Raw genomic sequence first — 25,593 nt, forward strand, 5'->3', positions numbered from 1 at the left:
ACTCTGGTTCCTGAATCTGGCCTCCTCAATAAACCTTAATTGCTGAAGAGCTCAAGTAATAGTCCAGGAACCATTTTTTAACATCTCCACCACATAATTATTACCTCCACCAATTATTTAGCAAAAGATGACCTACCTAACATTTTTCACACAGGAGAAGGAAGTTTTAAAAACAAAAACAAAACAAATACAAAAAAAAGCAATTAAAACTTCTGGAAAAATTCATATGAATTTATTTTTTCTTTAAAAATAAATAGAGTGTATTTGCATCTATGTTGCTGTATTAAGATGCATATTTATGTGATTTGTATAAATCTGCAAGTAAAATATTTTTTCCCCTTTTTATATGAGATGTTATTCATGTACAATTAAAAATGTTAATTGAAAACACCCCTTTGAGCAAAAATTAAACTTGATGATCACAAAAATATTTTTCTTTGGGACTTCTTTGTACAGTTTCTCATATGCTTTTAAAACTCCTGCTTTTTTCTTCAACAGTATACAGGCACTCAGTAAAGTACATTTTTGATGTTCAGAAGTCATTTAAAAAAATAAATCTACAAAGAATGGTAGAAATAAAATCCACCACAACAGGGAACAAATGAATTAACCTTTTTACTTCTATTGATACTAAAATCCAGCATTCTCTTGAAAATGAAAATGATATTAGCAATATCATCTAGCCCTTCATAGATGTGTCTGTCCCAAATCAGTCTGCAAAGAAAACTTTCACAGACCATACCCAAAGCTGAGACTTCCTAATCCTATTGTGCAAATAACCAGCTTTAACTTTTAGTTCTAAGAAAATTATTCAAAAGGACTGGTATTCTAAGTTTAAAAAAGAATGACCTGATTTTCAGTCAAGTGGGGCTGTTTCAACATGTGTTTGAGATTTGCTTATTTGACATTATTTCTTCCAAAAAAACACCAAGAGAAAACCAAACCAAACAAACAAAAAAAACAATAAACAAAATGAACCACAAAGTCACACCACAATTCTGACACTGATTTTTCATTGTTCTTTATGAAGAGTAGTTTAGTAAAGGTAACTTAACCAAATCAAGGATTTTTACGGACATAAGAATTCTGCCAAAATACTCCAGCCAAATACTTCACATGTCAGATACTTTGAATATTATTTGAAAAGTATGTTTGTATTTTAAGGAATGCAGAGCTAGAAATACATACATATTTTCCATTTGAAAATCATTAAAAAAAACCCCAAACAAACAAAAACACCCCAACAATTAGCCCCAGATCCTGTAAGAAAAGGAACAGCTTTGATGTTCCATGAAAGTTTAAGCACAGAAAGATTTAATCCGTTTCCTCAGAATAAGACTATGGTAGCCTACTTTCATTCCAAAAGTAACAATTCTCACTTTGAAGAATTATTAAAAATAAGCATTTTGAAAAAGAATTACTATAACTTTAGCTACAGATAAGCTGTAATAGTGAAGCTATGGAAGCTGAAGGGAGAACATGTATAAATCTAACTGAATGGGCCTACAAAAGAGAAGAAAAACTACAACAAAAAATACCAGACAGCCTACAGCAGATACTTGGTTTCCATTTCCTTCAGTAACAGTATCTACCCCATACTCCACAACAGTCATTGAAATGCATCTTAAATACTTTTCTCTATGACAATGCAATTTTTACTCAATTTTAAAGTAAAGCTATAACCCACAGTTTGACATCACTTACAACAAAGATTACAGTGAACTTTACTATTGTAGATCAAAAGGAGACTTTAAAAATGCAATTGTATTTAAATAGTGAAGATGACAGAATAAAGAGTGAGCCTTTAAGTACACTAATTCAAATTTCCATCTTGAAGAAAGCTCAACAAACTGAACAATGACAAAGAAATCACTGGGTAATAAATGCCTAAAACAACAAATCAAATAAACAGATATGTCCCTTTTATATCCAGTTTTATCAGCTTGCTTAGAGCAGGTGAGGAGTTTTTTAAATAACTTTTTTTACTGTAAACAGCTCTGTAGACCTCTTTCATCTCAAAGAAGCAAATTTTATTCACCTGTAAATAAGGTGTCACTAACACAAATAATCAAGAAGAGCCATAAGGCCACACTCTTGTTGAGCACAAGGTCCAATAAAGCCATGTTTTTTAAACAAGCAAGCTTTAACATCTTTTAAAGGAAAGTAAAACCAAATCTTTTAATGCATGTTGGAAAAAAACCCACAGTATTTGGAAGGCATCAGATTCTTACATCTGTATGTGCTCTATTATGTCCTCTCCCCAAAGCCTACACTTGAATACATGCTTTCTCAGTTGTGTCTACTACTAAGAGGTCCTCCATTCTAAATTATTCTGGGAGTCATGATTTAACATTCCGCAACTGATCCAAGGTTTGGGGGGTTTTTGATGTTTTTTGTTCGTTTGGGGTTTTTTTTATTTGTTTCTTTTTACTGATATCAACCAACTTTCAGGGTTCACCTTTAAAGCTTCAGAGTCCTGTGATTCAAAGCCGGATAACAACATCTACATTAACATTTTTTTTTTATACTGCAGAAGTACCTCCAAATGCTTGTATTTACATTTCTAATTCACTGATGCTTACTAGGCATTTCATTTTCTTTCATTTTTGCCATGAATTTTTAAACAAGAAAAAAGATGATCCAAGTGAACAATGTGTGTGCAGTTCAATGGAAGTTTGCAATTAAATGTGCCAGACATCTCTGAGAGTCTTAACTGTCCCTGTGCAAGGAAAAGAAGGAATAGTTCTGCAATATAAAAAGCACACAAAATTAAACAACATTAATCTCACACAAAGAAAATCTTATGTAAACATCCATCACAAACTACCAAATACAGATTAAAAACATTTGAATGTTTCCAGGTAGACCACACACATACTGATTTCTGGCAGTCAACTAAAACAGAAAATACTATATGATAGTGATAAGAAGGAAGGAGTTCAAACATGGCCCAAATCCTTTCTTCTATGATTAAAAAAAAAAAAAAAAACAAAACCAAAAAACTTCCAGCCTTCCAGTTAAAAAAAGAAAACTCACAGTAACAGTGCCATGGCACTATAATGCTTAACTAAAAACTAGCTGAGTGAATTGTGAACATAACCAGAACCAACATGATGAATAGGGACTTACTAAGTTTGTTACATTTAAATTGTAGCTTACCATTCAGTGACCATAACAAATAAATTACAGTTTTCTCCTGTACAAGAGTTTTGAACAGCTGTAGCTGTCTGACAGACTTCAAAAAGAAAACTCTTCATTACCTCTTTAATACACAGTTAATTATAACATTCTAAGCCAGGGCAAAATACCTCAATCACTATGTACTCTCCACAGGAACAGTTACAGTCATCTTTCAATTTAGCTGGAGACATAAAAAGCATAATGTAGCTATGAGATACATATAAATTCTACAAGACCTTTGGTATGAAAGCTAGGCATGCATTTCCAGTGGATGTGTCACATAAGGGGCACTAGATAGTAGGAAATAATCCCTATGTGTATAAGTAAAAGCTACAGAGCATGAAACGTAAGCGCTTTCATCCACATTGCATTGAAGAATAATGTGGGATTAGGGACACAAAAAGTTCAATACATACTGTTTACCGGTAACACTGTCCGCCAAGAAGTCCCTAAATAGCTTCACAGGAAATATCAGCTATCTACATGACAGAAGCAGCTGATTCCTCTCTGTCAAACAAGACTTTACAGAGGTGGCAGTGGTGTTGCTAAAGAGCTGCTAGCCACAGCCAGTTCATTTAACTGGTCGAAAACGGTAATGCATCCAGGGCAGCCAGTATGCATAACTAAACCTAAGTTCATCACTCAAAATTACTAATCATGTTTTTTTCATTTTGCATCACCACTGCAAATGTCAGCGCAATAAAGAAAGCCCACAAATTTCAAAAGCTGAAAAAACAGCTAGTTCTTAAAATACACAGAAATTAATAGCAGTATACTTCGATCAATTTCTATATTAAACTAATTCTGTTTACAACTATAAAAATAGTTAACCCACATGTTAAGAATTGCATTTCAAAATGTTTGCATCATTTAAGCAAAACCTATCTCAAACTGGTGGGTTGACCCTGGCTGGATGTCAGGTGCCCACCAAGCTCCTCAACCACTCTCCCTCCTCAGCAGAACAGGGGAGAGAAATAGGACAAAAAGCTCATAGGCTGAGGTAAGGACAGGGAGAGATCACTCAGCAGGTAAAACAGTCTAGACTTGGGGAAACTGATTTATTACCAATCTAATCAGAGTAGGATAATGAGAAATAAATGCAAATCTTAAAAACACCTCCCCCAAAACCCCTCCTTTCTTTCCAGGCTAAACTTCACTCTTGAATTCTCAACCTCCTATTCCCAGTGGAGCAGCGGGATGCGGAATGGGGGTTGTGATCAGCTCATCACATGCTGTCTCTGCTGCTCCTTCCTCCTCAGGGGAGGATTCTTCACACTCTTGCTCTGTCCAGTATGGGTCCCTTCCATGGGGTGCAGTCCTTCAGGAACAGGCTGCTCCAGCGTGGATCCCCTGCAGCGTCACAAGTCCGGCCAGCAAATTCACCCCAGTGTGGGCTCCTCTTTCCAAGGGGCCACAGGTCTTGACAGAAGCCTGCTCCAGCATGGGCTGCCCATGGGCTCACAGCCTCCTTTGGGCATCCCCCTGCTCCACTGTGGAGTCCTCCATGGGCTGCAGGTAATATCTGCTCCTCCGTGGGTTGCAGGTAGGCATCTGCTCCACTGAGAACCTCAATGTCCTGCAGGGGCACAGCCTGCCTCATCATGGACTGTACCACAGGCTACAGGAGAATCTCTGCTCTGGCACCTGGAGTACCTCCTGCCCCTCTTTCTGCAGACCTTGGTGTCTGCAGAGCTGTTGCTTTCACATATTCTCACACCTCTCTCCAGCTGCAATTGCTCCTGAGCAGTTAACTTTTCCCCTTTCTTAAATAGTTATCCCAGAGGCGCTACCACTGTTGCTGATAGGCTCAGCCTTGGCCAGCAGCAGGTCTGTCTTGGAGCCAGCTGGAACTGTCTTTTTCGGACGTGTGGGAAGCTTCTAGCAGTTTCTTCTGTAGCCACACCTCCTACCAAAACCCTGCCATGCAAACCCAATACACCCAGGACTACATCTCTTCAACTTCCCAAACCCCAACACCTTCAAAACCTGACCATTATCCCAGACACTGTCCCCACAAAGAAGCATAATATAGTTTCTTCTATGACATTTTACCCCCCAAAGATCAGTCTGATTACATAAATTATTTTTCCTTTACAGCTTATTTTGATGCTTATAGCAGTAAAAGACTAGGTAAATCACAATACAAATCTGTTGACACAGAATGGTTACTCTTCATTTACAAATACTTGAGAAGAAATGAAAGTTGAAAAAATAATTAAAAATATTACTAGGGAAACTGATCACAGATTAAGAAGCAGGAAGCTACTTACTATAAGCAGTTCCAAAATGTATTAACAATTACTGCTAAATGCTACTTTTCTCAATAACTCTCTTGGCTGCATTAATTTTTAATAATGCCTCTGTAGCCTTCCATTATAGTGTTCTAAAGATCTCATTTTGCTACACTAAGTATAGACTATTTAGTTGGATTTCAATTTTCTAAATAAATAGAAATGCCAAAGAGTTTTTTTAAGTTGAGATTTGTTTTTAGACCACAAACAACAACTTCCTATCTCCCAGGAAATCTTCAGGATTTCTTAACAGAATTTTTAATCAAAATTGACACTGGCTGCGCTGTCAGCTGCAGCCTGTACCATGCCCTGCTTGTACTATGAAGTATGTGGTCTACTCAGCAGCTCACACTCTACAAAATGCATACATGCGTTTATTTTTAAACCCAAGATTTTTCAAAAGACTAACACACCAAAAACATACATAGCCAGTTCAGATGTACTGCAAAGGCAAAAAGCCCAACCCTCATCCTCAAAAATGCCCCATACCCTCAGATGCCCTAGTACTTGTAAGGGGCTGGGGAAAACAACACTTTAAGAGATGGTAGAATAAAAAGACATAACAGGATCACATACATAGCTCAGAAAACTGAATCCCTATGTTAGCAGGCTGGCATGAGTTTTAGTTCAAGTTGCTTAAACACCTTCCTTTCTGAGGAAGCCATAAAACTTACTGTAACTCCACAAAGAACATATGAGGGGACTTTTAAAATAATAATTTAAACAAGGTGCTCCTAAGATTTCTCTGACCTCCAGAACGGATTCAGATTGTATCAACACTTCAAGCTTCTTACAACTTTTTCTGCACATCTGGATAATATCATGTTTTGGTACAAGGCATATTTAGGATTGATCTCAGCCAGACCAAAAAAATACATTATATGGGCTGCTCTCTTTTCAGGGTGAAGTAAATTTTGGGTAAAACAGAGCTCGACTGACTTAAAGTAAGCTGAAAAGCAACTACAAAAATCAAAGCCACTGCAGAAGACCTCATTTACAAGTATTGCAGCTATTCTAACTTCAGAGAATAGGCTAGAACCACAAACCAAAGCTGTGACAAACCACCCAAGAGCTTAAATCTGGAGTATTAAAAAAAAATAAAAAAAAAAAATAAAGGGTGGGGGAAATGGAGGGGGCACTTTCTATTTACACTCTGAAACCTCTTAACTGCTTTAAATTTAGTTTTAAAGAAGGATTTCTTACTTAAAAAATTAGACACTTAAAGCATTTTGAAGCCCACACTTGGGCTTAGACTCTGGTATTAACAGATGGTGGTAATTCCCTCAGACATCTCAAAAATTAATAAAATATCACATAAACAGTCATTTCAAGGTCTCTGTAAATCCAGGCAGACACTGCATCACTGAGAGAAAAGAACCTGTTGTACTCTGTATTTTCCACTCACACCACTAGAGTTTCTCTAAATGTAAAGCTTCCAGTGGTATAATTTCTTAATAGTTAAATTTCACCTCAGCAAGTAATTTTTTTTTTTTTTTAGTCCTTATACATTCAAGAACAGACTCCGCTGCAGAAGTATCAGCTTTAACGAGTCCAAAAGGTACTCGCTCATATGGCTTAGCATCTTTCAGCTGAAACTTCTGCATTCCCCTTTCCCATCCTCATTTGATTGTTGCCTATAGTTACACAAAATGTTCTTAAAACGCATTTTACAATTATTTGCTTTCAGAAACCCAACAGCTTGAGCTGGTTTTGGGGGGGTTTTGGGTTGTTTTTTTGGGTTTTTTTAGGGGTTGGTTTTTTGGTTTTTTTGTTTGGTTGGTTGGCTGGTTTTTTGGGGGTTTTTTTTGTTTGTTTTTTTTTTTTTTTTAGTTTTCCCCTTGTTATAAAACTGCTTATAATAGTAATAAGGGAAATTATCACGACTGTGAGAACTGGGAATTACCAGCTTTTGCATTTTAGGAAATACCTGTAACTGTCAACTTCTTCATTGAAGAACAATCCATTTTAAAGATTGTACTAACTCCAATAGAGGACTACCTCTAAAATGTCAAATACTGCACTATATTAACTGTTAAAGACTAACTCCCTCTCAGTGGCTAAGCCTACACGTTCTTCCAGTCACATTTGTTATTGTATAAGTTACCTTGAATTAATGATTTTCTTTGCATAAAACATGAACTCTAAGTTTTGTTATAGAACCATCTTTGCTCAGTATATTACAGTTTAAGTTACAAAGTTATAAGTACATAAAGTTCTATAGAACATTTAATCTGTAAATATAAGACAACATATAAAGTCATGAATCTATTCTTTACAACAAACTCAATGCTGTACAACAGCTTTGGCTCTACACTGAATATTATGTGGCTTGGGTTTTTTTCTCCTGATATAAAGCACCTGTAACTCTACGTTAACAGCTCTTCTAGCTCAATTTCAATTCATGTTAATTTGTTGAAGAACTTGGTATTTAATATACATTAACAGCCACAAAGTTTCATTAATTCAACTTCATACTTTTTCAGCCGAGTATCAAATGTAGCTACGTTTAATATTTCTGAAGTCCAAGAAATAAAGTTTACCTACAACCATAACTGTGATCTGCAGAACTGATACACACTCTTCAGGTTTGTGCATTTCATCCAAGGCTATCTACTAACAAGCAGGCATAACAAATGAAAAGCAAACACTCACTGCTGTGGCTCACAGAGGTCTGTTTTCTTTCTTAGCTGCATGTGGTGCAAATTGTCCTTTGCTGGGTTAGGCATAGTAATATTGACTGAATTATTTATGGTAGATATTGCAACTCATACTGTGAGATGAGGAAAAGGGCTGCTATAATTAAAAGGCTTCCCAGACTCCACCTCCAACTTTTTTTGAAAGGAAGCACTATTATCTGCACAAGGAGAATAAAGATCAAAATGTATGAATGATTAAGGTATTGGAACATCTGATATATAATGGAAGGCTGAAGAGAGCTGGGATTGTTTAGTCCTAAGAGGTTTGAAGAGATCTCATAAATGTGTGTGTATATTTGCAGCGGGTAGGGTGGGCAGGAAGTAGAGGCAAGGGAGCCAAACTTGTCTTAGCGGCACCCAGCAACAGGATGAATAGCAACAGGCCCAAGAAACTCCACTTATACCTGACTAAAAATTTGATATGGGAGTCTCCATCCTTTGAAACATCCAAAACCCATCCAGACAAGACCCTGAGCAACTTGCTCTAGTTGACCTACTTTGAGTATGGATTTTTTACTAGAGGCTTCCAGAGGCCCCTTTCATCCTCAACTGTTCTTCTACAGTTCTTTCGTAAACTAGCAGAATCACAGACATTTCAAAGTGTTCTGACAATGAATTTTCAGGATGATATTGTAGTGTTAGTGCCAAAGAGAAGAATGCAGAGGCGTGATCATTAACGTTTTTTTGATGGGGGGATGCCATTTACCAAAACAGATAATGTATTTCACTGGAGTAACAGAAGGAAATAGACACTAATTTTGACAGCTTTATGTCAGCAAACTTCTTGCTTATGGAGGAACATGTTGAAGCAAACAATTCTACTGGACATGTAAACACTAAGTTTACAGAAATGGCTTTTGTTGGAGCTCTCAATCTCAAAGAAAACAGAAAGTCACCAGCCATGAAAGAATAACATATCACTTCATAAGGTTCTTTACCTCCTTCCTCCTTTCATAACTTAGCATAGCCACAATGCAGCTTTCAGAGACCTCTTGATAAGTTTCATTTAAGAAGCTCGCTCTTCCAACAAAATCGGCTATTTCTTCTCACTTGAGGCAACAGCCCTTGTCCTGTTCTCTCAAAATTCCAATTCCTGCAATTAAACATCTACAGCTAATGCCTTTCTGCAAAGATGCCAAATCCCCAGGTCCATTCTCCAGACCATTGGGAAGCTCATTCTCCCTGCACAACATCCCCAGATATACAAGTTCAGACTTACATCATGCAGATGCTACGCAACTGGAGCTGACAAAACTCTGTAGCTGTTCTCATGTGCATGTACTATTGGAAGGGGCAGACAGCTTTACCATTCTGCTAGCTATAAAACAAATTCAATTTAAGGAAGAATGCTTCCCTGAATTCAGAGTAATCTTTTTTTTTTTTTCCCCTACTTTTTAATTGAAGGTTCTTCAACACAGGAAGTTTTGTAGCTCAATTATATCAATAAATATTTTTGGGATACAAAGTGTTGCTGTAGAGCAAGAGCAAACTGATCAGCCAGGCATGAGCAAGCCAAGACAGGGCTTAGCTTCAGTTCATTCATTACTAGCCTGAATGTGTATTTCATGGTTACTAGTCTGTTTTACTGAAAGCTGTTTTCTGTAATTCTGTAGTAGGAAAGAGTTTTTGTTTCAACAGGTTTGTACAATCTCCTTTGTGAATCAAAGGACACATTATTTCCAAGTTCATATTTGTATTTATAAACACTTAAAATATTTTCTTTTTACAAAACAAAAGAGGAAACCTGAAAAAACCCACCCTGTTTAATGGGTTTTAAAGCAGGCAATCAAAAGTCACTAAACGTTAGAAAATTTTACATAATTGGGTATTCGACACAAAATACGAAGACTTTAAAGCAAAAAAAAAAAAAAAAAAAAAAAGAAGAAAAGTGAGATCATGTAAAACTGATTACAATGGCATATTGCTGGTACTGGAGTTGGTTTAGAAGGCTCTACTCAGAGAATTATTATTTCCAGCCTTCTATCTACACTTTCTCAGTACTACAAAAGCATCAGGTTCCAGAAACCATGATATGAATGACAATTTCACTTGTATCTTGCCCTAACTTACTTTCAGATAACCCCAAACCCCAATACCTATTCCAAATACTTAAAGTCTTCCAACTGTAAACAAAAGGGCAGTGAAAGAAACATAATTGTCCAAATATGGAAGACAAGCATTTGTAAGCTGTTGAATAGCATAAGCAGTACCCACATTCACGCCGGCTTTCAGTGAATTGTTACGTCGCAACAATTTCACTGATGCAACCCAATTTTAAATTAAAGAAGGGCAGTCGCATTATACGGTTGCATTAGCATAACTGAATCAGCGTTACTGGTATAACTACTTAGACTTATTTACTGAACATTATTAGTTTCCATGTACTTCAAAAGTAGAACAAACTCCAAACCACAAAAATTACCAGAATGCAGATTTTAGCTGAGTCAGTAGCTCACCAGAAGTTGAAGTGCTGCTCTACTTGAAGTCACAGATAATCTTTCCCTTAGAGATGAATGTCATTAACAGTCTTCCTAAATTGGAAATTATGAAACTCTAGTTCAAATAGCTGCAATCCATCATAATCTTATAGTTAAAACAGGTATTTCTATCAATAAGGAAGCAATATGTGATCCTCTACAAATAATCCTTCTTTTTTTAATTGTTCATTATATTTACGTTGAGTATCACATATTGAATACTGTATCATTCATAGCACATCCAAGCCAAACTATTGCATGACAGTGGGAGGTAGATCATCAAACTGAAAACTGATGTTTCAAAAGATCTGCTGCCTCTGATTATAAAAGCAAGTTCTAATTTTGGTTCATACTGAAAAATAGCTTGAGGGTTCTGTCTATGTAAGAATTAATAGAACTCCACAATCAGCTATTGCAAAAAAATATGAGTGGTAATTAAGGATCAAATTCCATCATAAGGATCAAATTTCACCATAAATAAAACAGAAATAAACAGAACTCCATCACACACGACTACACTGGCCCTTTGGCCACCAGGCACATACAAGATACCAACTAACGACGCAGCTACAATGATACTCTTCTGTGCAAAGTACTATAAAATGCTGTAGTAATGGGAAAGCAACACAAGTTGATTTGAAATGACATATTTATCAAGACAGGCTAAGATGCAAAACCAAAAAAGTGTAGTACCAAGTAATAAACAGGTAAGATAAAGAGACTGATTTAAAATAACTTGGAGAGCTTACTAAATTAGCACAACTGTGTTAATACTGTGCACAGTATTTATCAGGCTAGAGAAGTCTCAGTTTTGGTAATAACCCAATCACAGATTTCATTCCACTTTGACTCAATTCAGTATAGCATGAATGGAGAACAAATGCTTCAGTACGAACTGAAAGATGATTATGCAGGTTTTAGGGTGTCGGGTTTTGTCTTGGGGGGGGGTGGGAGTTGTGTATCTGGTTTGGGTTTTTTAAGGGTGTAATACAGACAGTGATTCATACATTTGAAAAGTGTAAGTGGAGACACTGAAAAGCATTAACATAAAAGACAGGAGATGCACCACATCCTCCCAGACATAAACCCTGTGAATGTAATGAGCCATTTCCTTGACTTCTTTGAGTACCCATCTGAGAGCTAAGGGGGGGTAGGGGAGGGAAGGAATAGAGTGAGGGAAAATATGGAGGAGAAAAAAAAAGATTAGTAGATAATTGAGTACACAGCTAAATGCTTAGCCTCGTAAACACCCAGTTTAAATGGGGAATCAGGTCACAATTTCATAAAAATAGCATCTTGACAGTGAAAGGTGCTAACCCTTTGCTTGATGCAAAGGGATAAAACAGGTGGGAGTAGGAGGAAAGGCCAAAGATCAAAGGTGTTTTATTAACACCAGTCTCAGAATTTTAATACTTCAGCATGACAAAAATAACAACAAAGCCTCTAGTTATTAATTTCCCTTATGATCCATAAGCTGCATCCTCTAAAGACAAGATGTAAAACGAAGTAATACTCAGTGATATGCTCACCATGATAGATTTTTAAATGTTAACACCTATAGAAATGTATCAATTCATCGTACCAGAACCACAGCAGATTCCGAGCCCCCTACTGAGATACCACTAGTGCTTCACGACCAATTGAAAAAATTCACACCCATAAATGCCACTATCAAAGGTTAGATAAAAAAAAGCCAAAAGAAATCAGCTATGCTAAAAGAAATTAAGTGAACATTCACTCACTCAAAGATTTTCCAAAACAAAACCTAAGCTGTCAATGGAAGTACCAGATAATGACAACAGCTACAAAACTCTTAAGTAGCTTCCCATGGATTTCTATTACAAGCTCTCACATGGGATACAGCTCTTTTCATATGGCTCTGATAGTTTCCTACAGTAACATCCAGACACAGCTCAGTATGGAGATGACAGAAGCAGGATAAAAAGGGACCAGTAGCACAGACAGTAACTTGGACAAGGACTGCCACCTCCACTTTAGTATTACCTAAAACAAAATTCACATACACACACACACAAAAAAAAAAAAAAAAAACCACCTTCAAAAATCCCCCCTCTATCAGCAGAGAAATATACCACAAAAATCAGAAGGCTTACTCCAAGAAAACGGAATGATTCTCAAGCCTGCAAAGCTAGTTCCACAAGAAAAACAGAAGTCATATGATGGAGGCTACAGTTCATGTGGCCCACGCTTTCTCAGAATACAACAGCATCCAATGAACAGAAGTGATTCTTCTTCCCTGCACAAGAGCAGAACTGTGCCCCAGGATGTTGCAGCAACCAAAACTGTAAATGGATTCAAAGAACTCAAATATCAAAAGCCAACTTTGCCTTAAGAGAGCCCTCAACCAATCTCTGAAGAAAAGTACAACCAAAAGAAATAATCTTTATTACATATGCCTCTCTTTACATTCTTCCTTATGCTCACTACTACAGAAGCCTGTAGAGCAGAAGGATCCCTCATCTAATCCAACCCATTTGCTCTAAAGCTGCAGATGCCACTCCTACAAGTACACAAAGTGGAAGAGCACTAAAAAATGGCTTACCTCTTGTGATGGGTGACTAACACTGAAGTAGGATGGAACAGCCAAGAAAACGAGAAGAGCTAGGCAGAAGTGTGGGCTGAAGTCAACAAGAACAGCAAGAGACTTTTTGAACTATGCCTGGTGTTTGACCTACTTCTTATAAGCACTCTCTAGCCTGACAAAACATATATAAAAGACTTCCAGACTGCACAAGCAAAACCCTGGTCAGCTACACCTCTATCAGACTGAAATCTGTTCAAAGCTGCATCACATCATCTGTTCAAGATGCGTAGGCTAAACAAGCAGCACGTGTTAGCACCAGTCACAGTTTTTAAGTACCAGTCGCTGCCTGTTCACCTTTCTTATGCTGCACTGCTGTAGAATCAGCACTAAAAAACTTAAAATCAAAAATTCTAGGAAATTCAAACTGAAACAGAGAAAGCTCTCTAAAAGCTAAGAAACAATGCAATTCACGTAGTCATGTTTGATGAAAGCTGTCCAGACAAGAGACAGTTCAGAAATATACACTGAAGGAAAAAATCCCCAAACCATTAAATACTGAAAAAGCAAAGAATTAAGGAGGCAAGTCACTAAAACTAATGAAAGGAAAGGCCATTTGAGATATATTATACAAAAACAAATTAAAGCCATGTGTGGAAATTTTGCACTAGGAAATAAGTGAAACAAAAATACACTTCAAGTAGAATACAGGTGGACAGACTGACCCACTTTCACCGTAGTATCATATTGGCTGGAACACATGCTGCAGAACTCTATTTTAAACACCAGCCTAATACATAAGTACAGGAACTGTGGAGAATAACCACCAGCAAGCACATCTATCGCAACAATAACAACATCCTTGACAGTACCCTAAGAAAACTAATAGAGCTGTTCAAAGGGAAGAGGCCTCCTCATTAATAGAAGCACAGAACTGATGTCAAAACATGCCCAAAGCAAAATCACTAAGAGCAATTAGAGGATTATGTTGCTTGTGAGGAAAGCCTTTTCTAGTTTGGTGCTTTGCAGTACACAAGGGTCAGTGAACACACATCTCAGGGACAGTATACTAAACCTGAGAATTCATATTAACCCCATGGATCAAAATCAAAACAAACACCACCACAGAAGAATGTATGATGTACAGTTAGGAGTCCCCTCGTACTTCCAGAAATGTAACAAGAACACAATATGCTAAAAATAATTTTAGTAAAGACTTCAGCTCATAGACTCTTAACATCTTCTGACTTCTGACAACTTCTAACAATATTAACACTACCAGATTTCTTTTTTAAGGGTAACTGTAAATAGTTCATAGATAGGGATTGACATATAAAGGGCTGAAACCTCTCTCCATTATGTCTACCACTGTAATACTAAATGAAAAATAACACAAGCAATATTAGAAACTCTACCAAGTGATACTCCATTAAACAAATTCACCGGTGTAACAGAACTTTGAACACATGGTAAAACTTGATGAAAAGTGTCGCTAAAGAAAAGCAAAGCATCAACAGAAAAAAACCTATCTCATAGACAGCATGGGCATGCCCAAGAACAAAATACTGACTGAGCTGAAAGTCAACTGTTAAAATTTGGCAAAGCAGAAAATCCAACAACGTATTAGACATGGAAAAAGATTTTCAGCACTGGATAAAACACACTTCATCACCTCACAGATACAATAAATCACTGTGTCTGTCAGTATCAGTAGGTACTACATGAAGTAAGTCTGAATTGCAGTAATAGAGACTACAGTGTGGGGTCACCAAAAAAAAAAAAGCATTCAAAGATAAAAACTGTCCAAGAGAAACCCTAAGAGAAAAACTTAACAGGAAATACAAGTGACTATCTCCATGACAAGGGCAAGCCAAACCAAAGTTTTGTCTTGAACATTTGCTGCTTTCACACCAATGCAGGATGAATGAATAGACTTGTTTAAGCTTTACATAGAATACAGCAGTAATCCGAGATAAGTAAATTCAAAAAACTATCTCGTCAGCTTCTGATTCTCTCCAATAATAAAAAAGTCTCAGCTACTTAGAATTCCTATGCTAAAAAGCTATCAGCAAATGACTTACAGATACTCAATGTATCGGTTATATTTCTCTTTGGGACTTAACATATCAACATATTAACATTTTTCTTAGGGACTTAACATATCAACTGCCATATCAAATTGAGATCAGCTCTTTAAGCACTCTGCACTCATTATCACACTTGCATCAGAAGTCACTCAGAAATAGTAAAGGCTGATGGGATAAAAAAAAACAAAAAAAACAAAAAAAACACACCAGAAAAACCCCAAGTGAAGTTCTCTCCACCCCCACTGAAACCCCAAAGAATGCTTCTAAAATACAAAACTGCATTTTATTTAAAGTTGCTATTAAAATTCTTAATACAGAATCAGATAATGTTTTGTAGTTTAGGGATATGCCATCAGCTCTACTTTGCATCAGCCATATTCACTATGCTTCTTTTCCATGCAAGTAAATTACATTTCAAATATACAAGCGTAAGTTTGAGACATTCAGAGACCTGAGAAGAAAAAGATCAGCAGACACAATATAAGCTCTCTCTGCTGTGGGAATACTGACTATTGTGTATTAGAGTCCATCTGTTAAGTAATGACTGATCCAGAATGCATCGCTACTGCAGCAGACTCCCAAGCAGTTTCACATTCATAAACATCTCTGACACTGAGAGCACTGTTAAACACTCTTGCATTTATTTTTAAATATAAGCATAGTTTTCAGCAATAGAAACTGATTAGTAGGTAGGTCTGATACAGAAGCACTGTAACAAGCACTGTAGGTCCTCCACACAAATACAAAAACACATTGTAACCTTACTCCCAAAGACAAGTCAATGTTAGCTCAGTTCTGATGCATTAGCAGCCAGAATTGAAATAAGCTTAAATATCAGTAAGAAGAATGAAAGAAGAAAGAAAACTGGAAAAGGATTAAACATCTTTGTCATGATCTATACAAAGCCAGTTAATAAAATAACTGCGTGTCATTCCCCTATTTTGAGTGCTACTTTATTGGATTATTACCTATTCCTGTAAAAGTTATGATAACTTATACCACACTTGTACAAAAATAATAAAATATATACAAATCATGTTTCAGTTAAGTGTCAAACAGCTTGTAGAGAGGAGTGGGAAATATACCAAATTACTGTTTTGACATGTTCACAAAACTACAGGGGCTTTAACCCTGTGTGTTCAGATAAATTATAAATAATAAAACGATCTGACCAAATCATGTCTTTCCCTGCATGCTGCAGCTTTTCCATTCAGTCTGTGCTAGGTCAAAGGCAAATAACTGTCAAACAGAAGAATACACCATTTTAAAGTATTTGAAACAAGATATATTATTTATGTGACTTTGTATAGAAGCATTAAACTCATCTGAAACAAAGGCAGTTTCAATTAATTGCCATTCAGTTTTGAGCAGTCATTTTTCTATCCTATTTTGTATGCAAAAATTGAGAATACTTCATTGACTGAACTGCTTCAAAAGCTTTGCTGCAGCAAATCTTGCATTCAGGAACAGCACCAAATTGCACATAATTGAAAGTGATTCATTTTTAGATCCACTCCTTTGGCTTCTATAGGTTCCTCAGGCTTTGGTGTAGGTAGCGCAAAAACATTAAGTCATACAGTCCTGCAGTAACTCTTTCACTCCGTGAACTGAGCAGATGACTAAGGAGCTACATTTTAGCATCTTTTCCTTGATCAAAGCTATTTACCAGCATACAACAGTACTTTGCAATACACAGACCTTAAAAAAAAATAATTCACACCAGCACCTATTTTGCAGACAGGAATGTGGTTTGGAAAGCATGCGAGATCATTAAGACACGAGTAACCCAATTCAATACTGCAATACAACTAACTCTTTATTACAGATATTAAAGCATATTAAATCCTTGCAAAAATCTCCCTCCTCCCCCTTCCTCTACATAAAATACTGAACTAGGTCTGAGCTAACAGCATTGAACCCTTCACATTTCAGCCACTAAGAAAAGATACCAATTCAAGCTGCCTTTTTTGTTGTTCATGTTTTTCGATTAAAAACAGATACTCCATTCACACCGCTCTTCTTCCAGTGAGGAAGCCACCACGTTATATGGCAGCATCCAGCACCCTAAACTGTGAATTATTTAATCTCCTTATTTTAGTTACATTGGGAATTGCACACACTCCACTTCTGCAGGAGGCGGCCGAGAGAAGGCACTGGGATGGGGAAGAGTGGCCTGCCTAGGTAGGGTCCTGCATAGAGTTAGGGAGCGCTGGGGGGGCTTCTGTCACACGCACGACGAGGAGAAGCGCAGGTCGCAGTATTAACGAGGGGAGAGAGGCACTAGAGGAGTTTGGGAAGGGAAGACGGTTGCAAAAGGGCCGTACGTGTAGGAAGGATGCAGGGGCCAGGAAAATGAAGGTCCCTTTCGGGCTGCCCAGGGGCGGGGGAAAGCTGCCCTGGGAGGAGGTGGGCTGCGCGGGCCGGTGGCTGGGGCCCTCTGACCGCCGGGGCGTCACCGGGGCAGGGTGCCCGGCCGCTTACCAGGTTCAGCACCGTCTCCACGATGTCCCGGTTGCTGACCTCCCCGACCTGGATGAGTCCGATGAGAACGGCGAATTTCATCCGGATATTGCGGATCGGCACCGACGGGTTAATCATCCCCGCGGGGAGCACTACGGCCCCGGAGCCCGACGCTCTCAGCTCCCCCATCACCGCGACGCTGCTGCCGCCGCCGCCTCCGCCTCCTCCACCGCCGGCCCCGACGGAGATGAGTCCCGCGGGCTGCGGGTCCGGCCCCGAAACCAGCTTCTCGCTCGCCATTTACTTCCCGCCGTTACCGGCACCTGCCGCCGCCCCCGCCTCCTCGCCCGGCCGGGCCGAGCCACGCATCCACCGCAGTCGCACCCGGCGGGGCCGCAGGGAGCCGGCCCGAGGCTCAGGCACCGTCCCAAGAGCCGCTCCCCCGCACCGTTATAATGAGGGATTATTATGGGCGCTGATGCCCCGTTATCCGAAGGCTGCCCGGCCGGAGCCGCCTCCCCGCCGTGCGCCCGAACAGCGGGCGCGGCCGAGCGCGGCGCGGCGTGAACCGGCTCAGACGAGCGGCGCGCGGAGCTGGCGGCGGCGCGAGCGATCGCCGCTGCCGCTGTTGTTGTGGAGCCGAAACCGCCGCCGCTCACGCCGCCATGTTGCCGCCCCCTGCCTGCGGTAGCCGCTAGCGCGCCTGCGCCGAGCCCGTCGGGGGGAGTGGCTGGGCAGGGCCCCCCCAGCCGGCCGGGGGACAGGTGAGCAGGTGCGAGGGGATGGCTCTGCCGCCGCCGCGCCGTGAGCGGCAGCGCCGAGCGGGGAGCCGCCGCCTGCCGCCGGGCTGCTGCGGGCCGGCGCCCACCCACCGCGGGAGGTTACGCAACGCCGCCTGAACGGGCAGGGGGTGGTGCCCGCCCTCCCGCTTCGACGCGGGGCCGCTCCCCGGTGGAGGGCCCGGCTTCGCCCCGCAGACCCGCGCCCCCTGCGGGAGGGGCGGGCTGCTGGGCCGGCCCTCGGGCCGCTCGTCACGGGGAAGTGCCGCTTCCTCGACTCCCCCAGGACCCTGCTGCTGAGGGACCCTGCGGTGTCCCTCGCCAGCCTCTGTTAGGCTCCTCGGCGGGCTCAGTGCTCTCTGGTTTAGGTTTGGTGCTCCCTGCCGTGACTCTTCCCCCCCTGGTCCCACGCTGTTGAGTGAGAAGTGTCTGGATAGGAACCTTCTGGGGTGGGTTATTTTAGAAACTCCAGTCCTAGGAAGTGGTCATGTTTGAGTGAGGGTGTCAGGGGTTGTGCAAGGGCTTCTGAGCTGTGGTCCCCTTGGGGTGTGATAGGGGAAATCTGGGGGTCTGCCAAACGAGAGCTCGTGTGCTGCTCGTTCAAGGAGAGAGATGTCTTTCCAGAGTTCTTGTTAATACCTGCCCTCCTCAGTGTTGGTGGTGATGGACGTATACAGAGGTGTCCAGTCAGCAGCAATTTTACCAAGCCCCTTGGTTTCAGTGATGACTCATGGCAATAGCATTTTCCCAAGTCTCTCCAGTATTATATCAGAGAAACAGTTTTTTTGAGGAGGCTCAAATTATTCAAATAGTCATTTGAACAAAGTTGTATCTATTTGCTATACATGTGCTGGAGATAATCTATCCCTGTTCAAAAACCTGTTCTGTCTTGGCTTTGTAGTGATTATCATTAGAAAGCTGAATTTGACAACAAATCTGGTTGACCTTGTTCTGAGAATACCATTAATCTTGTCTTTTCTATAGCTCCAGATTTGGGAATTTTCTAGACTGCCAGTTCTCCTTATATCCAGCTAGATAATAAACTGCATCAACACAGTCAGCAGGACTTGATCACTCCATCCTCCAGGATTACAGCAGCTGCTCTGCTTCACCAAGAGAAGAAAGAGAAGACCTTAGCTCTGCACTGAGATGCATTAGCTCTATGAACTGGTAAATACAGTTATATTTACTTGTTTGAAAGGTCCATAGGTGCTTGACAGTATGCATAGCCCAGATGCATAGACATAACTAAAACAGTGGTTAGCTGGAATTCACAGAAATTACACTATTTCAGAAAGTTGCAAAAGATGGAGAGAAAACCCAAAAGGGTTGGTTATGGGAGATAAGAAAGCACAAAATTTTCTTGGAAAGAAATTCCTTTACAGTTTTTCACCATCCACAAGCAACCTTGTATGACTCAGTAAAACTATAATTTCATATACTCACAGAGGGGCCAAAGGTCCTATTCCCACCAGCCCCATAGCAGAACTAGTAAAAATGAATACACATGCGCTTAACTGCTTTACAACAGAGTCAGCCCATCTTAGCTTAAGCCCCCAAAGACGGGTGTTCCAGTGAGGTAATCAGGCAGACTTTCGACTGTAGAGGACAAGAAGCTCTCGTATATAACAGGGTGAGGTCCAGGCACAATAACTTCCAAGCAGTGGATAATAATAAGCTGATGGAGTAGTGTCTTCTGAATTGCACTTGCTGTTTCTATCCTTGGCTGAAAGAAGTCCTGTTCTAGAAGCTTTCAAAAAGATTCTCCAGAAGAACCTAGGCAAAAATCCTTAGCTTGGGAACATCACTGAAGGATTCCATTACTTGTTTTACTTTGCCCCATTTACTGTAAAAACAGACAAACAGAAAAAAGCCTCTCCAAAAGGTAAAACTTTTGACTATGTAGGAATGTTAAATTACCATTCCAGTTTAAAAACCAAACAATTAAGTAAATGTTAAGTTAGGCTGCCCTAAACTGTTCCTCTTGATTTTAAAAAGGTGCGCGGGAGCCGCACTGCCACCTCCGCAGCGTGAGGGGCAGCGCTGAGGTGCTGTTCTTAGTGACTCATATCTGTCAACCATGTAACCTCTTAGAGTTTGGAGGTCCTCAAGTTTGGATAAAAAACAAGTTATTTAATTATAAACGTAAATATTTTTGAAATCAAGAATGCATAACCTTTTTTTGCAAAACTGAAACCTAAGCCTAGAACTCTGTAACACTGATAAAAAGTGTAACACAATTAGGAGCTAACACCCAACAGCTCTCTTTGTTATTCCCATATCTGCATCTATATGGTGAGGCATCTTGCTACGAATAATACAGTTGCCTGGAAGCTTCATAGGTTGACCAGTTTTATTGTTCTAATTCATCACATGGCTGCTGCCTGTTAATTGGGTGGGGAGTTAAGTTCATAGAATCACAGAGTAATTGAATAGTTAGGGTTGGAAAGGACCTTAAGATCATCTACTTCCAACACCCCTGCCATGGGCAGGGACACCTCACAATAAACCATGTCACCCAAGGCTCTGTCCAACCTGGCTTTGAACACCACCAGGAATGGAGCATTCACAACTTCTTTGGGCAGCCCATTTCAGTGCCTCACCACCCTAACAGTAAAGAGCTTCTTCCTTATATCCAATCTAAACTTCCCCTGTTTAAGTTTTAACCCATTACACCTTGTCCTATCACTACAGTCCCTAAAGAAGAGTCCGTTCCCAGAATCCCTATAGGCCCCCTTCAGATACTGGAAGGCTGCTATGAGGTCTCCACTCAGCCTTCTCTTCTCCAGGATGAACAGCCCCAACTTTGTCAGCCTGTCTTCATACAGGAGGTGCTCCAGTGCCCTGATCATCCTCGTGGCCCTCCTCTGGACTTGTTCCAACAGTTCCATGTCCTTTTTATGTTGAGGACACCAGAACTGCACACAATACTCCAGGTGAGGTCTCACGAGAGCAGAGTAGAGGGGCAGGATCACCTCCCTAGACCTGCTGGTCATGCTCCTTTTGATGCAGCCCAGGATACGGTTGGCTTTCTGGGCTGTGAGCGCACACTGCCGGCCCATGTTCATTTTCTCATCTACCAACACCCCCAAGTCCTTCTCTGCAGGACTGCTCTGAATCTCTTCTCTGCCCAACCTGTAGCTGTGCCTGGGATCGCTCTGACCCAGGTGTAGGACCTTGCACTTGTCATGGTTAAACTTCATGAGGTTGGCATCAGCCCACCTCACAAGTGTGTCAAGGTCCCTCTGGATGGCATCCCTTCCCTCCAGCCTATCAACCGGACCACACAGCTTGGTGTCATCGGCAATCTTGCTGAGGGCGCACTCAATCCCACTGTCCATGTCAGTGACAAAGATGTTGAACAAGACCAGTCCCAATACCAATCACTGAGGAACACCACTCGTTACTGGTCGCCAGCTGGACACTGAGCCATTGACCACAACTCTTTGAGTGTGGCCATCCAGCCAGTTCTTTATCCACCGAGTGGTCCACCTATCAAATTGATGTCTCTCCAATTTAGAGATAAGGATGCTATGTGGGACAATGTCAAATGCTTTGCACAAGTCCAGGTAGATGATATCAACTGCTCTCCCCCATCCATCAGTTCTGTAGCCCCATCATAGAAGGCCACCAAATTGGTCAGGCAGGGTTTCCCCTTAGTGAAGCCATGCTGGCTGTCACCAAGCACCTTGTTGTTTTTCATGTGCCTTAGCATGCCTTCCAGGAGAATGTGCTCCAAGATTTTGCCAGGCACAGAGGTGAGACTGACTGGTCTGTATTTCCCTGGGTCATCCATTTTCCCCTTCTTGAAAATGGGCATTTTACCACCCGTTTTCCAGTCATCAGGAACATCACCCGACTGCCACAATTTTTCAAAAATGATGGCCAGTGGCTTAGCAACTTCATTTGCCAGCTCCTGGAGGACCCACAGATGGATTTCATCAGGTCCCATGGACTTGTGTGCATTCAGGTTCTTAAGATGGTCTCAGACCAGATCCTCTCATACAGTGGGCCTAAGGTGTTCATTCTTATAGTCCCTGCTTCTGCCTTCCAAGACTTGGGTGGTGTGGTCAGAGCATTTGCCAATGAAGACTGAGGCAAAGAAGTTATTAAGAACCTCAGCCTTCTCAAAATTCAGGGTAGCCAGTTCTCCTGATAGCTTCGGAGTGGCCCCATGTCCCTAGTCTGTCTTTTATTCGCTACTTTTCTACAGAATCCCTTCCTGTTATCTTTCGCATCCCTAGCCAAGCTTAATTCTAACTGGGCCTTAGGTTTCCTAACCTGGTCCCTAGCTTCCCTGTCAACATCCCTGTATTCTTCCCAGGCTGCCTGTCCTTGCTTCCACCTTTTAGAAACTTCTTTTTTCCTCTGAAGTTTCCTCGGCAAAGTTATAATTGCTTTTCTGTGGGTAGGTATATTAACTTGTATAGCAACTTACCAACTTTAGAAAATCCCAAAATAACTTTGTAACTTTGAGATCCAGTGTTAAATTTACTTAAAATTTGTCAATGACTTGTTCATCTTTATGATTGGAACAGATGGACCAATAGCACAACCCCAAAAACTTCCTTTTTCTAGAAAAGTAGGATAACAACATATGGTTTGATTTGTTTTCTTATCCATTCTATACTTCATACTACTGTTCATAGGAGACTCCATGGTTTACATATATACCCACATGCTGTTTTAGTTTAGTACATGTGTATGGCTGGTCTATACACAACCATCAGTGCATTCCTCAACACTGAATTTCTGATAATGTCACAATCAAGAGTTTGTTCAGAAGCTGCATTTGTGAAATCCTTCAGTATATAACTTCCAGTTTAGGACTTCAGCTGTCTGACTGTCATTTCCTCTGCTGAAATTACACAATATGCTATATATTGTACAGGAAAAAACTCTCATTAAAAGAAGGTAAACTCCCAACATTAGGTTTAATAAGAGAGATTTTCTTTGGGTCTTAATCTCTTATTTGGTTTTACAAAATCACGTTCTCTTTATAAGCTGTAACACTGTTAAGAAGTAGCTGTCTTCTCTAATCAAAAGTGTTTGGTTTTGATAAGCAAACTTTCATTGAGGTGAGCTATTCATCAGGTCATGTGAATGTTGTTGTAGCACTGGCATTCTGAAAGAACACTGTTCCAGTGCCTCACCATCCTCACTGTGAAGAACTTCTTCTTAATATCTAATCTAAATATGCCCTCTTTCAGTTTAATGTTTGTCTTATCTCCTTGATATTGACATATTCAGTACAAAGACTGAATTTGTCAGTGACAATGTCATTCAATGAAGTATTGAGTTGCATCCCAGTCCAGCAAAGTGTTCTGCACGTGTTAGAGAATCATAATATTTACATGATTAAAACCATTTTCAGTTCAGCTTGCAAGATCAGTCACTGACACAGGCCCAGACCAGGTGTGGCAGGAGATGCTATGAATGGAAAGATGCTATGCACTCCTTTATCCTCCACAAAGACTGATGCCAGGATCTGATCTGCACCTTTCACAACACTTCTTCCCCACTGAAATGAAAGCAATGCCTTTGCTCCCAGACTACACCTTTGCTTCACTTGTAATAGATGACGAGGTTTCTTTTATGGTATTCTTCAAATTTTCTCAGCATCCAATCTCTTTAAATGCCAAAAGATCATGTCAAATATAATTTCAAAAACCAAAGAAAAAGACATGTACCCATGTTCCTATGCTTGTAACAAACAGATGAGGGAGAAGATAAAATCAACATGTTTTAGCTCCATTTTTATTTCAGTTGGAAAATAAATTGTAGCAATACTACTTTATTTTGGGGGTAAAAAGAGAAAGCTTGAAAAAACATGCTTTAGAAGACAGACTCTTGGCTACAAATAAGGTAACTACTTAAGTGAATAGGGACTGCTTTGTACAGGTATGTATTTACACTAAATTTTAGAAAAAAAAAAAAAGGAGTGAAATGGTGTAGATCAGGGTGGAGCCATGTTTGAGAAAGACAATTTTCATTTATCTGCCACTGTGGCATTAAACTACTGCTTGCTTTACCATGTCCGTATGAGGACTCCTGTTGTGTTTAATTAGACTATTCCCCTGAGGAAGGATAATGGGATTTGTTCCTGTGCCAGGCTCAGGAAGTGCTGTTAGCCCCTTTCTCATGATAACCAGGATTTCTTAAAAGTTTAAAATAAAAAACTAGGAAACAGAAACTGAAAGGCCATCACATCATCTAAACTTACCATACTGTGCATATATATTGCACCAAGTAGTTCCATTCATTGCTTTTAAACTTCCATGTGACAGGGTGCATGAAAGCAGAAGTCAAAACCATGAAGTCAGATTTTTCTTTCTACTCTAACTGTAAATGATTTTTACCTGCTTTTTCTAGAATGCCTTTTCTTTAGTCTTGAAAGACAAAAATGTGAAAAAAAACTAACAAAAACCAAACCCTTGTATGTATTTCCAGAGGCAAGTTTTGTTATACCCTGTGCAATTTCAGAAACACTGTAACAGGCCTTCCAAGTGAGGTTATAAACATTTCACTGACAGTGAATCACGTGAAGCCAGTATAACTTCACTAAGTTATTGTGAATTTTATTGCAAAAAGTTATCCAAATAATTCAGGTGTGATTTTTAGAAAGATGTAATTAATATCTGTATGAAATTTATATTATTCAAACTTAAATTACTTTCTCCTTTTTTGTACTCTAAGCAGTAAAAAGAAAGTAGACATTACGTTTGTTCTCACGGTTGTAAATGCTACTGGGAAGAATTCAGTAAATATAAACCTTTAGCGTAAAAAGAGGTAATAGTCTGAGAAGCTGCTAAACAGTAACCAGATCCACTTAAAATATAACTCTGACATGAAAATCAGTATTCAATTTGTCTTTTTAAAAAAAGTTATACTTACTTTCATTATGGTATAATCATAGATGTAAATAGCAGGATTCATGAAATTACAGAAAAAATACAGAACAATTTGTTATACTAATGTGTAGCTCTTATGTTCTTGGCTTTGAAAGGGTTTATTCTGTGATTGAGTCACAAATCTTGTTTAAAACCATGAGTTTGAGCTGCTTAATCAGTTCAGCCATTTA

At 39.9% G+C, this 25,593-nt stretch overlaps 1 protein-coding gene across 2 annotated transcripts in view; it reads right to left on the reverse strand.

Annotated features, from left to right (window-relative positions):
- The window catches only part of NBEA (neurobeachin), a 510,937-nt gene extending 492,490 nt beyond the window's left edge, over positions 1 to 18,447 (reverse strand). For both annotated transcript variants that reach the window (XM_065678397.1, XM_065678396.1), the window contains exon 1: positions 17,755 to 18,447. In XM_065678397.1, the coding sequence (XP_065534469.1) occupies positions 17,755 to 18,033 (279 nt within the window). In that variant the 5' untranslated portion in view covers positions 18,034 to 18,447. The remainder of the gene's footprint in view (positions 1 to 17,754) is intronic.
- Positions 18,448 to 25,593: the final 7,146 nt, after the last annotated feature.

Source organism: Lathamus discolor, chromosome 4 (assembly GCF_037157495.1).
Source record: "Lathamus discolor isolate bLatDis1 chromosome 4, bLatDis1.hap1, whole genome shotgun sequence".
Taxonomy (NCBI): domain Eukaryota; kingdom Metazoa; phylum Chordata; class Aves; order Psittaciformes; family Psittacidae; genus Lathamus; species Lathamus discolor.